This window comes from Osmia bicornis, chromosome 14 (assembly GCF_907164935.1).
Source record: "Osmia bicornis bicornis chromosome 14, iOsmBic2.1, whole genome shotgun sequence".
NCBI classification, from domain to species: Eukaryota; Metazoa; Arthropoda; class Insecta; order Hymenoptera; family Megachilidae; genus Osmia; species Osmia bicornis.
The window spans coordinates 8,322,787-8,335,908 of NC_060229.1; the positions used below are offsets into that span (position 1 = coordinate 8,322,787).

The 13,122-nt window shown below is 46.5% G+C and overlaps 2 protein-coding genes across 2 annotated transcripts in view; one reads left to right on the top strand and one right to left on the bottom strand.

The window, feature by feature from the left end:
- Positions 1-13,122, top strand: part of LOC114881645 (cytochrome P450 6A1-like) — a 113,153-nt gene that overhangs the window by 14,427 nt on the left and 85,604 nt on the right. The gene's annotated exons all lie outside the window — the stretch shown is intronic.
- LOC123988480 lies at positions 5,823-7,439 on the bottom strand. The gene has a single exon (XM_046288728.1). It carries the CDS (start codon positions 7,437-7,439, stop codon positions 5,823-5,825), a length of 1,617 nt encoding a protein of 538 aa, XP_046144684.1.

Genomic DNA, 13,122 nt, shown 5'->3' on the forward strand with positions numbered 1-13,122 from the left:
AGACATGCTCGACATGCTAAAAAACCGCGAAACGCGAACACAGGAGTGTAATATGAAATATTTTAATAGAAACCATAAACAACCTCATAAATATCGCGAGGGCGATTACGTGATGTTACGTAACTGGAACCAACAAAGGACCATACGTCATAAAAAAAGAATTGAGAAACGACAAATATATTGTAGCGGACATAGATGGTTTTCAAAATACGCAAAAGCGATATCAAGGCGTATGGGAACCAAAGAACATGCGACCATGAGTAAATTGTAAATACAGCGATACTAGTACGTAAGATAATTCGATATGTAAGTAATTATAAGTATTTACTAGTAGATAAGTTATTTGTTTAAGTATTTTGATTGCTGATTTGGTAGTAGAGGGCCACAAAGATGCCGTTCGGGGCCTTGCAGCCGGTCCCAGCGGTGACATGTGCCAACCCCTCCTCCCCGTGGTGTGTCCCGGGCACCGGTTTACCGGTGGCAAACGGGGCTCTGGCTGTGGACGTGAAGCGCCTCGTGGGTTGAGCTGGGACCACGTAGGTAAGCTTGTTAAAGTAAAAGCGTCCTAGAATAAAACTTCTTACACGCCGACGAAGAGTTTGGTGTTGGATCTTCTCCCCCGTGCGATGATCGGTTCGCCGTGAGCGTAATTGCTCCGGCCCATCTCCGCGGCGGGAGGTTGAGTTGGGTGGTAGATAACTCAAGCGCTACGTGCAATAACATCGCCGGTATAAGCGAAAGCTTCGGAACGGCAGAGCGTGTTTATAAACACCCCAAGGCTCTTTATTCACAATAACCTGATTTGGTAGTAGATAAGTTATTTGTTTAATTATTTTGATTGACAACCATTACACATGCTTCGCATAGACCGAGGACAGTCTATTGTCAGGACGGTCTATTGTCAGGACGGCCGAGTTGTAAAGGTACGAGTATACGAGAGAGTAAAAATGGTAGAACTCTACGAGAGAGAGAGATTTGCTCTACTATACACGTGTACACGAGACTGTGTCTCTACCATAAATTCGCTCTACCTGAGAGCCGTAGAGAAATTTTGGGTAGAGCTCTACGTTAGCGCTCTACAGCTCTGTGTACACGAGAGTAGGCTGGTAGATATATGATAGACCCTACCAGGTAGAGAAGCGTTGAAGTAAGTACATTTAGTATACTTCCAATTTTTGCGAAGTGCAGTAGCAACATGAGTTCTGAGCAAGTGAAAGTCGCAGCAGCTAGTGATGTTTATTTGTTAAGCAAAAAAAAGTAGCAAAATCGAAAATGTTGGGTGCGTGAGTGGATACAAAGAAGAGAACAATTTGGATGTTATCGACAATTAATAAATGAATTGAAGGATGAGGACCCAAATACGTACAAGGGGGTGTTATAAAATGCACTACGGGGCAAGGTACTTATTAATATAAATATATTTATATGTATAACAAATCTTAGCATTCTATGTTGTTTGCGAGTCGCGTGGTCAGCGAGGTCAGAAAATAACACACACCTGCGTAACGATCACAAAACTTATAATGTATTTTACAGAGAAATATTTACAAAGTCACTCGCGAATTCAGGAAACGCACGAGTGGTCAGAACTGTACAACGAGATGAATACAACGTTTTGCGTGGACAGAGAAACACTTAAATCAATAAGTTGCGTGGACTTGAAATTAATAGTAAACTAAACGACTAAACGAGAATTAGATTGACTGCGTGGACTGAACAATCACGTCGCGTGAACAATAAGCGTACTTGCACGAAAAGCGTGATCAGCGTAGCACGTGGTAGCGCGTCGAGCGATCGTACAAGAAGAACAAGAATCGATCATGGCGTCGATCGTGCCGGTTCCGCGTGGAGAGGGGACCGCGTGGACAAAGTGGGCCCGAGAGGTGCTGCCGCTATCGGTAACGACGCACCAACGAAGTATTTTCGTTGCCAACTTCGCCGTTCGGCGTAGACGTGGGGAATTTCGCCAACATTTCCCCCCGGCCATCAGCGACTGGTCGATGATGTGGTCTGCGTGTCCGAGCTATTCTGCGAGGGCTGATGAAGAATGGCCAGCTTGGCGATGGGCCGCGTGAGCGTCGTGGTGGCCGTCTTGAGTTCGACGACTCTGGTCAATCCGTCCTTGCCTGGTAGGAGTTTGAGAACCCGTGCCATGGGCCATTTCCCTGGGGGCAAGCGTTCATCAGTGATAAGAACAAGAGTGCCTACCTTGATCTCATTTGATGGATGGTGCCACTTCGAGATTGCCTGGAGTCGTTGAAGGTACTGCGTGGACCAGAGTCTCCAGAATTGTTGGAGGCGCTGTTGTAGAAATTGCCATCTTGACAAGCGATTGACTGCAACTTCTAGAAGCGTGGGCTCTGGCACTGCGTTGATCTGCGTTCCAATCAGGAAATGTCCTGGTGAGAGGGCTGCGATGTCGTCTGGATCGTCGCTGAGTGGTTCCAGTGGCCGCGAGTTGAGGATCGCTTCTATCTGCGTGAGCAATGTTACTGATTCCTCGTACGTCAGTAGAGCGTCCCCAATCGTCCTCTTGAGGTGAAACTTGAGAGATTTCACAACCGCTTCCCACTTTCCACCCATGTGAGGGGCGGCAGGAGGGTTGAAATGCCACTGAGTTCCGTCTTCAGCGAGCAGTGCTGCGATGTCCTGATTTTCCTGCGTGCTCTGCGTGAACTGCTTCTTTAGTTGCGTGTCTGCTCCTTGGAAGTTGGTGCCGCAGTCTGAATAGAGAGCGGCTGCGATGCCTCGTCTTGAGGTAAATCTGCGATATGCTGCGATGAAAGCGTCTGTCGAGTAGTCAGAAACAACATCAGTTGATGGGCACGGATCCCTCTCTGCCGAGCACACTTCACACACCGCAGGATATGCGTTTTTACTGGAGCTCGTCCACCGATGATCCAGTAGCGTTGTCTGAGAAAGGCAAGAGTGGATTGCGTACCTCCGTGCATGGTCTGATGATGAGCGTGGTTGATGAGAAGCGTTGACAGTCTCGAATCACGAGGCAAAATTACCGGGTGTTTGCCCTCGTGCGAAAGTTCTGAATGTTGGAGGCGCCCGCCTACCCTGGCGATTCCCTGATGGTCGAGGTAAGCAGTGAGCCTCGTGAAGGGATGCGTAGACGGAAGCGTTGTTCCCTTTGCGAGTGCAGCGAGTTCGTCTTTGAAGAACGTAGACTGCGTGGCCTGAATCCAGTAAATTCTGGCCCTTTCCATATCAGCTGCGGTGATGAGAAGCGTGGGCGAAGCATCCTGTCGTTTGAACAGCTTGTCCACGAATTTGAGGCAGAGAGCGGTAATTCTGCGTAATCTGTTGAAGGAAGAATATTTATAGATTAACTCCCATGAATATTCTTTTACTGCGTTTGCCGTGTGGAGTGCGACGACAGCACGAGCTTCTGGGGCGCCCAACTCGTCTGCATCGACACTGGTCTGCTTGGGCCACGCGTTCTGCGTTTGCGTGAGCCACGGTGGTCCCGTCCACCAAAGCGAGTGCTGCTGTAGCTGATCTGTCGTCATGCCTCTTGACGCGCAGTCAGCCGGATTCGATGATCCTGGTACATGCCTCCAGTGAAAGTTCTGCGTGATCTCCTGGATTTGGATTACCCTGTTGCGTACGTAATCCTTCCATTTGGAGGGATGCGTCTTGATCCAAGCCAGCGTAACTTCTGAGTCCGTCCACATAAATGTCTGAGAAACGGACATGTTCAGAGTAGCGTGAACATGCCGCATCAGTTTCGAGAGTAGCAGCGCTGCTGTGAGTTCCAACCTCGGGATGGTCAGACGTTTGAGTGGTGTCACTCGCGTTTTCGAGCAGATGAGAGAAGTGTGGGTACCCGTGGACGGTGCGTGGACAACGAGATAGACGACGGCTGCCATTGCGAGGACAGAAGCATCTGAGAAACCATGTAGCTCAACTGTTGACGTGGTCAATGTGTTGAACCATCGAGGAATGGATAGCCTGGCCAGGCGCGTTAAATCTTCTCTGATGCTGAGCCAGCGATTTGTAATTGAAAGGGGCAGCAGGTCGTCCCAGCCGAGTTCCTGTAACCAGAGCTCTTGAATGAGAATTTTGGCTCTAATAACTACAGGTGCAACAAAACCGAGAGGATCAAATAGTTGTGCTACTTCTGAGAGGACGAGGCGTTTCGTGAACTGCGTGCGTTGAGTAGCTGATATGGTTGCGAAATTGAATGCGTCTTCATGAGGTGTCCATTTGATTCCGAGAATCTTGGTTTCGCAGTCGTCAAAAGAAATCGATGCGTTGTTCTGAGTATCTGCGAGGGCGTCAAGCAACGACTTGCTGGTAGAGTGCCATTTTGCCAACGGAAATCCACCCGCTTGGAAAAGTTGCGTCAGCTGACTTGCAACCTCCTGTAGATGGTCAGCGGTGTCTGCGCCACCAAAAATGTCGTCAACGTACCTGCCATTTTTGATGGGTTCGACGGCAAGGGGAAATTTCCACCCTTCGTCGTCAGCGAGTTGCAAGAGCGTTCTCACGGCTAGGTACGGTGCAGCTTTCGTTCCGTACGTGACCGTGGTCAGCTGGTACTGCGTTTCCTGTTGAGTTTCATCAAGCCAGAGTATCTGCTGCAAGCTCCAGTCCTCCGGATGCACCTTGATTTGGCGATACATCTTCGTGATGTCGGTTGCAAACAGATGTTTGAATCTGCGTATCCAGATGAGCAGATCTGCGATGTTCAGCATAAGGTTCGGACCGGTGTGGAGAAGATCATTTAATGCGTGTCCTGAAGAAGTTGGGCTGGAGCCATTGAACACCACTCGCAAAGCGGTGGTCGTGCTGCCCAACTTGAGAACGCCATGGTGCGGAAGAAAGTACTGAAACGGACTGATTATTGAGTCATTGTTCAGTCTTACCATGTGGCCAAGCTGCTCATATTCGAGCATGAACTTGGTGTACAGCTGTTTGTACTGAGCGTCCTTGCTGAATCTTCGGAGTGTCCTCTGAAGACAATGGTGCGCCGTCTGGTAAGAATTGCCAAGTGCTCGTGGATGAAGCTTGAGCGGCAATCGCACGATGTATCTTCCAGAGGAGTCTCGAGAATGCGTGGTCTGGAAATGATCTTCGCACTCTTGCTCTTCCTGTGTGAGCAAGGGTGTCGTGTCCTGTGGTGGCTCTTCCTGCGTCCAGAAGCGGCTGAGTAACTCACCCAACTGGCAATCGGTGTTACTGACCGTCACCTGATGAGAGGTCCTGCGAATGGTCTGAATGCCCTCGAGGGGCCCGATTACGAGCCAACCGAAGATCGAAAGTTGAGCGATCAACGGTGTTGAAGCGTTCCGGATGATGTTTGGCTTGATGACTTGCCCGTATGCGTCGGCTCCGAGAATAATGTCCACCGGTCTGGAGACGAGAAATTGCGGATCTGCTAGATTCAATTTCTCCAGATGCGATGGCAGCGTTGGACGAGCTGGTGGTTCGGATGGTAAGCAAGTGGTCACCTTCGTCAGCACGTGTGCTTGAATGGTGACTGAGAGTGGTCTGTAATTTGAATGGAGGGTAATATTGACCACTCCATTCGTCTGCGAGGTCCTTGCTCCACCAACTCCGTGGACATCCAACGTGGAGCGTTGTCTTCTGAATCTGAGCTGCGTGACTAATGACTCTGAAATCAACGAGACTTCAGAGCCTGAATCAATGAGTATTCTTACTTGCTGCACTGCGAGGTCAGTGTGCACTCTTGCGAGTGCCGTTGCTAAAAGCGTGGTCCGTGGTCTGCGTGTACTGGTTGCGTGGGCTGAACGATTTCTGTGTGCGTGGGCTGCGATGGCTGCGGGTGCATTGACGACTGCACCGTCACTTCAATGCGTGGTCGTTGAGGTGGTTGGCGTGGTCTGCGTGGTGGCTGCTGGAGCCGGCGTGGGCGTGGTCTGCGCTGCTGCTGCTGGAAGGCCTGGTACCAGCACCTTGCTGATATCAGCACCATGCAGCATGGTATGGTGAATCTCCTCACAAATCTTGCACCGTTGTCGTGTGCGGCAGCTGCGCAGGTTGTGGTGGCCGAGACAGTTCACGCACAGTGCGTGGGCCTTGACCACGTTGGCGCGGTCGTGCGGGGTCAGTGCTCTGAACGGTGGGCACGCCGAAAGAAAATGATCTTTCTGGCAGAAAGCGCACGGGTAGAGTGCGGACTGCGTGGACTTGGCGTTGGCTGCGGGTGCTACGTGGGCTGATGTAGCTGGTCGAGCGGTTCCTGCGTGGACTGCGGCTCGTGCTGGAGCGGAGCGTTGCTGCGAAGGCTGCGTGGTCCTGGATGTCGTGGTCGGCGTGGGCTGTACGGCACGAGCAGTGCTCAGCTGCTCCAGCTGTTCGAGCGTGCGTGCGCGTGCGAGCAGAAACGTGGTCAGCTGTTCGAGCGTAGGATAGTCCTTCGTCGTGGCCAGCGAGGACTCCCAATGCTCGCGCGTGTCCGCGTCGAGCAGTCTCACGAGCATGGTGAGGAGGAAACAGTTGTGGACGTCCTCCAGTCCGAACGAGCAGAGCGCTTGCTGCGTCTCCTGGATGATGTTCACCATCTTCAGGAGCGAGGCCGCCTTGCGCATCTTCATCGGCTTGAGGTTGGCAAGCCGATCCATATGCGACTGCACGTTTAGCCGCTTGTTGTCGTAGCGGCCATCAAGCAGTTGCCATGCTTGATCAAGCGCGCCATCTGTCGTGGGCAAATGGCTGATCAGATTTGCCGCGTGGCCTGTAACGGCTCCCTTTAAGTATAAAAACTTATCGTGTGCGGCGAGGTCAGCGCGTTCGCTAATAACAGAAGCGAAATGGGCCTTGAATTCTGCCCATTTGCTGTAGTCCCCTTCGAACTTCGGGAGCGCGATCTCGGGGAGGCGTGATCGGCTTGCCGATGACTGCGTGGGCGCGTTGGTCGTCGAGGCCGTCGTGGTCTGCGTGGGCTGCTCGTTCTGCTTAATTTTCCGCTCAAGCTGCGCCAGCAACTTGCGAGCAGAAAGTACGACGCGCGCTTCATTGGAAGCCACCTTTTCCTTGAAATAGGCGTGGTCGAGCTGCGTGGACGGCCAAACCTTTGAGAGGGCTGCGTGTTCTCGTTGGAAATCTACATGAATCTCCAGAATCGTGTCCCTCATAAGCTCCGGTTCTTCTGGCGCGACGTCTGCGGGGGCCTTATTGAGGGTCACCTGCAGATCCTCCACCATGGCCAGGAGGGTGTCGAGACGCTCCTCCTGGACACGGGAGCGCACCTGGAGCTCCGCTGTGAGGCGCGTGGGCGAACGCGTGCGCGTGGTCTGCGTGGTCTCTTCAGGGACTTGCAGCGTGGTCGGCGAGCGTGGACGAGCGGCCTGCGATGGCTGCGTGGTCGTTTCCGTTGCGTGGTCTGCGTCGAGCTCTGACGCCATCATGGCCGCCGGCGTCTCTTCCGGTTTTGAAACCGGGGAGGGATCACGCGATTTAGGCATTTTACTAAAAGTGTCACTAAGTACCTTTAAAATGCACTGAAAATCACCCTCGTCACCTGAACGGCACAGTCACTGCTTAATCGTGTTCCGCGCACACAAAGTGAGTCACTTAGTTCACGTGAAGCGCGGTCACTACGCGTAATGGCGGCGAAAACCGTTAAGCGTCACAACGACCGTTACGCGAGCCGGGGCGTGTTTATCCGGCTCGAAGGACCAAAATGTTTGCGAGTCGCGTGGTCAGCGAGGTCAGAAAATAACACACACCTGCGTAACGATCACAAAACTTATAATGTATTTTACAGAGAAATATTTACAAAGTCACTCGCGAATTCAGGAAACGCACGAGTGGTCAGAACTGTACAACGAGATGAATACAACGTTTTGCGTGGACAGAAAAACACTTAAATCAATAAGTTGCGTGGACTTGAAATTAATAGTAAACTAAACGACTAAACGAGAATTAGATTGACTGCGTGGACTGAACAATCACGTCGCGTGAACAATAAGCGTACTTGCACGAAAAGCGTGATCAGCGTAGCACGTGGTAGCGCGTCGAGCGATCGTACAAGAAGAACAAGAATCGATCATGGCGTCGATCGTGCCGGTTCCGCATGGAGAGGGGACCGCGTGGACAAAGTGGGCCCGAGAGGTGCTGCCGCTATCGGTAACGACGCACCAACGAAGTATTTTCGTTGCCAACTTCGCCGTTCGGCGTAGACGTGGGGAATTTCGCCAACATATGTTTAATAGTTCCTTTCCTACACATTCTTAAAAATTCGTTAGCTATATCAAAATAAAGCGCATGAAACTAGGTAGAGCTCTACCAACTTATCCATCTCGATGCCTAGAGACGTACAGACGATGCAGAGACAAAAATTTCTCTACTGGGGCTGTTTACACGGTAGAGAAATCTCCACAAAAAGGCTCTCAGGTAGAGAGACCGTAGAGCTCTACGGTGCAGCTCTACAAGGTGTGTACACGTCTCTACGTGTCTCTGCCGAGAGTTTTCTCTACACTCTACCATTTTTTCTTTCTCGTGTACACTCAGTCCCATCGAAGTTGTCGCAGTGAAGTTGGCGCGCTAACGCCGCCGCGGCGTGAATGCCTTAGCGCGCCAACTTCACTGCGACAACTTTGATGGGACTGAGTGTACACTGAGTTGCATTGAACTTGTCGCAGTGAAGTTGGCTACAAATTCACTAACACATTCACGCCGCAGCGTCGGTGAACCAATCTCGCCATTGGCTCACCAACGCTGCGTGAATGCGTTAGTGAATTTGTAGCCAACTTCACTGCGACAAGTTCAATGCAACTCAGTGTACACTTAGCTTTAGAGTCGATGCGACGATGCGGCGTGCTCTTTGAAGCGAGAGCCGATTCCGGGAATCGAAACGCGTGCGGTTTTAGTCAGTCCGTCGCACAGTGGGCGAAATCCGCATGAAATGGACAAAATTCGATAAGTCAGTGAATTCTGCAGTAAATTTTCTGAAAATTGGTATCTCTAGGTTATTTTGGACGTAGATTTCAAATTTTTAATCAAAATGATCAAATTCAAAATGACCGATTCAATATGGCGTATCCAAAAATCAAAACTGAATGGATATTTTTGAAAATAGATATATGTGAGTTATTGGGGATGCTGATTTTGAATTTGTATTCGAAATTATGGAATTCAAAATCGGTGATGCAACCTGGCGGAATCCGAAAAATGTGTACAAAAATCGATAACTCATTGAATACTGAATGAAATTATATATTTATTTTTATGTAATACATCTATCTAAATAGTAATATTATGTTCTTCAGCATTTTCAAAGCAATCTTCAATATCTAAAGATTCATCAGAAATAGTGTCATAATTAACTGAATCTTCTGAAACAACATCATCATCATCTTCATTGTTAGTTATATTATTTATATCGACCCACTTGATTAATGTTTTCGCTTCGGTTGATAATTCTTTTGTCATTTTATCTTTTTGTAATCTATTAGCACTAATACTAGGATCCGACGAAATAAGAAGATAGTTCATTATGTCTTCATTATAGCTTTTACGAGAACAAGTTCTACTATTATAGCGTCTAGCAGCTTTAAATATTTTATTTCCAGACTCTTGAGCCTCTTCTGAAAAATAGCCTATAGGTAGAACCAACTTTCGCATAATATTACTACCATGTAGTAGCACTTTATGTACAGAAGGGGGCATCCTGTACCATCCGTACAAATTAATAAATATTTCCGCAGTTTCTTTAGCATATATTTCAAATTTTTCCAAATCTATTGTAAAACCGCTTGCCATTACATGTAAGATATTTGCAAATCTTTCTACGAGTGTCTGATTGATTCCAAGTACATTAGAAACAATTGTAGGATTCGAAAAAAACCGCCTAGCAGTATTGCCATCATTGGTTGTACCATGTCCTTGTTTCACAACATCAACCGTTATAGATAATTGCGATTTTAAATTGTCTTGAATTTGTTTCTTTCTGTTTTGTTGTAACATTTTATTATTTCCTTTAGCACAACTTTCTTTAAAATCTAGATTATACGAAATATGTAATAAACACTCCATAAATCGTATCCAACAATGAAGAGTAGATAGACCAAACTTATAATGTTCTTCGTTAATTTTTAATTCTTTTATGTACTGTAAATCATTTATATGTGTTGGACTTACTCGACAAATATTGCAAGATGTCGTCGATTTCTGGTCTGTCAACACGTTACACACTTTACCATCAATCATGGTACAATATAAAGTGTGAGCGACTTTAAAAGATTTACTAAATTTATTTTCTACTGAAGGCTGCAAATTGTTGATTTCATTCATATAGAAATTGTAATCCTCTAAAATGTTGGATGGTGATTCTTTAGCAAATTTAAATTTAAGCGGCCTGCAAAATCTTACAGACGATGGTCTATCGTTTCTCCATACAACACGACTACTATCGTGACTGTTAGTTAACATTAACGGGACATAACATTATAAATACTGTACTGTCAGACATAACTTTTGTATCATCATCGTTATTTGTTGACCACTTTTGTTTAAAATTTTGTTGGCCAGAAGTACCATCCATTCCCCACTTTCCATGTAAAGTTAATCCTTCAGTGCCTATATCGAGAAAAATTTGATTCGGTAGTAATTTCATGATTTGAAATGTTGTGTGATCCAGCAGGGATTGCAATTTGAGTTCAGCACCATTTTCAGTTACAGTTATATTTTGAGGGTAACATTTTTTTTTAGCAGCCTGAATTTTCGCATAAGGTGGATAAAGTTTATCTCCGAATAAGCGTTTATTATAAGTTCGAAGCAATTCATATTTTCTCCTTGATAGACCCAGGTCTATATACATTTTTCTTCTCGGGCCTCTTTGTCTTCACTTTCCCTTTCCCCCGGGCCGCGACTTCGCGCAACATGGAAGCTATTAGCTGCGACGTCCCAAACGTCTTGACTGCGTAGCAAACGAAAAGAAATAAAACAGGACATTCGGTCTTGAGCCTGAGACAGTTGAAGAAACTTTTTTCTACGACGACGTTCTTCAATAGAAAAGTTCAGCTGTACGTAAAGACAATTCAATTGAATTTAGTTATTTACGTACAATTATAATTCAAGTCATAAGGTTAAAGTGCGTGAACAGTGACAGTGATTTTGTGCCGTTGTTAAAGTGAAAAACTCGGCCCCGAAAGGGGCTACGTAAGTGCAATAAACGAGGCGAGTTCACTAACCTGACCATGAAATGAGCTGCTCTGCACACGTGTTGAAGACCGACACAATAACCCAGGATTGACCCAGGTAGGAATTATCTGCTTTCAACATAGCAGGTAAATTTACGAACGAATGGGTAAGTTTCATTGAAATTGTTTTAAAATTTTTATTCATTATTTCATTTCAAACATTTTTATTTGTTATTTAGAATGTTTAAAAATTCCTTTTTTACACAATGACAGGCGACAAGAAATTAGATTCCGTATTTATTTTAAACAACAACTAAAAATGTTCAACCATTCCAATTATTTTATTGTGCTATGCTAACGAGGTGCCGAGCCGTTCGTTCGCGACCTACGTCAAGCCCCGCTTCGTAGCCGACGCTGCCGTCCCTGAGCCCGCGCGTTATACGCGCTCGGATTGGTCAGTGTTTTTGCTTAATAATTCAAAAAGGAAGCTTCGGACCACTTTTTTGCAAAGGAAAAAGTTGTTCAGAATCACCCCACCTACCACCATCTCAGAGCGTGAAAAAGCGTTACGAAACACCCTGTATATATAAAACTTAAATATTAAAAAAAAATATCAATAAAGGAAGCAGTTCAACTCCTTTTTTTAACTGCTTCCCAAGTTAAGGGGATAGACACGGGTAATGCAGCGAGGTGACATTACCGGCAAATATGGGCCTATTAATGGGTTTACGGGAATCGGTTATTTGTCCTTATATTATGAGAACACTTGGAGCTGGGTGAGGGCTCATTCGAAAGGGTGTAACACTATTATTGTTTACTTCTTTCTATTCGTTTGGTAACGGGAAATTTTTAGGTTGTCTGACAAGAAACAGAAATAGTTATCTGGTAGAAGTCTGCTTATATATTTTCAGTATTAATCATACATCGAGGAATGTTAGCTACCTGAATGAATATTATTTAATGTAGAGAAACGCGGACGCCACTCCTGGCTCGTAGTATAACAATTTATATACGAATGTTAATAGTTTTAGAAAAACGCGGACGCCACTCCTGGCTCGTAGTATAACAATTTATATACGAATGTTAATAGTTTTAGAAAAACGCGGACGCCACTCCTGGCTCGTAGTATATCAGTTTGTTGAACGACTTGTTGAAATAATCTCGGTTCTTGTGAGAATGGATGGAATTTAAGCAACTAATTTATAAATGAGATTATCAAAAACGACGGGAGGTCTTGCTCTTGCGGGATAGAGTCCCAGGTCTCTGATGTGCACAAAGCCTTAACGTTCCGTGATACCTAGAAAATGTCCAGAGGCACTTTCGTGGTCTCTTGGATTTTTCCAGACTCATTGTCAGTAGTTCGTCTAGTACCGTGCTTTCCTCATATACAATAGATACGAAACCTTTGCCAGAACGACAATTGCACACGTGCCACCAGTGTGCATTGGGTAGGCATGCACTGTCGGCGGTTTATGTTTAGCTATCTTTGAAATTTGACTGACAAGAACCGAAATTATCAATTTAACGCAACTGACGGCGCAATTCGTTACGTTGGGCGAGATTATTTTGTTTGGAATATATTGGCACTATCCTTTAGAACAACTAAGAGGTTTCGGCAGGGCACGATTACGTGACCTTGACGATTTCTCCGTTACTAATGAACAGTGACCTTGACGTTAATACTGGATTATTATATGAATATTTGAAAAGAACTATCTTGAATATACAAAACGCGAAGCACGAATCATATGCGCCACAAACCCAGGAGTCACTTGCCTGAGTCGCGGCACTGCTTCACGGAATAACTATTTCACTGGTGTTGATGTGAACAGAAATAAATGTAACTGAGAATTTGGATGTAATTAATTCTTTAAATTGACTACTACGTCGAAACCTTGGTTATTCGCGAACGGATATCACATTAAAGCAGTGCCGCGGCTCAGCTTGTGCACGCCACTCCTCGGTTTGAGGCGCATACACGAAGACAGTAGATCGGCAATTTGAC

Coding starts and splice junctions, on each gene's coding strand:
- LOC123988480 (XM_046288728.1), bottom strand. CDS start 7,439: ATGCCTAAATCGCGTGATCCCTCCCCGGTTTCAAAACCGGAAGAGACG.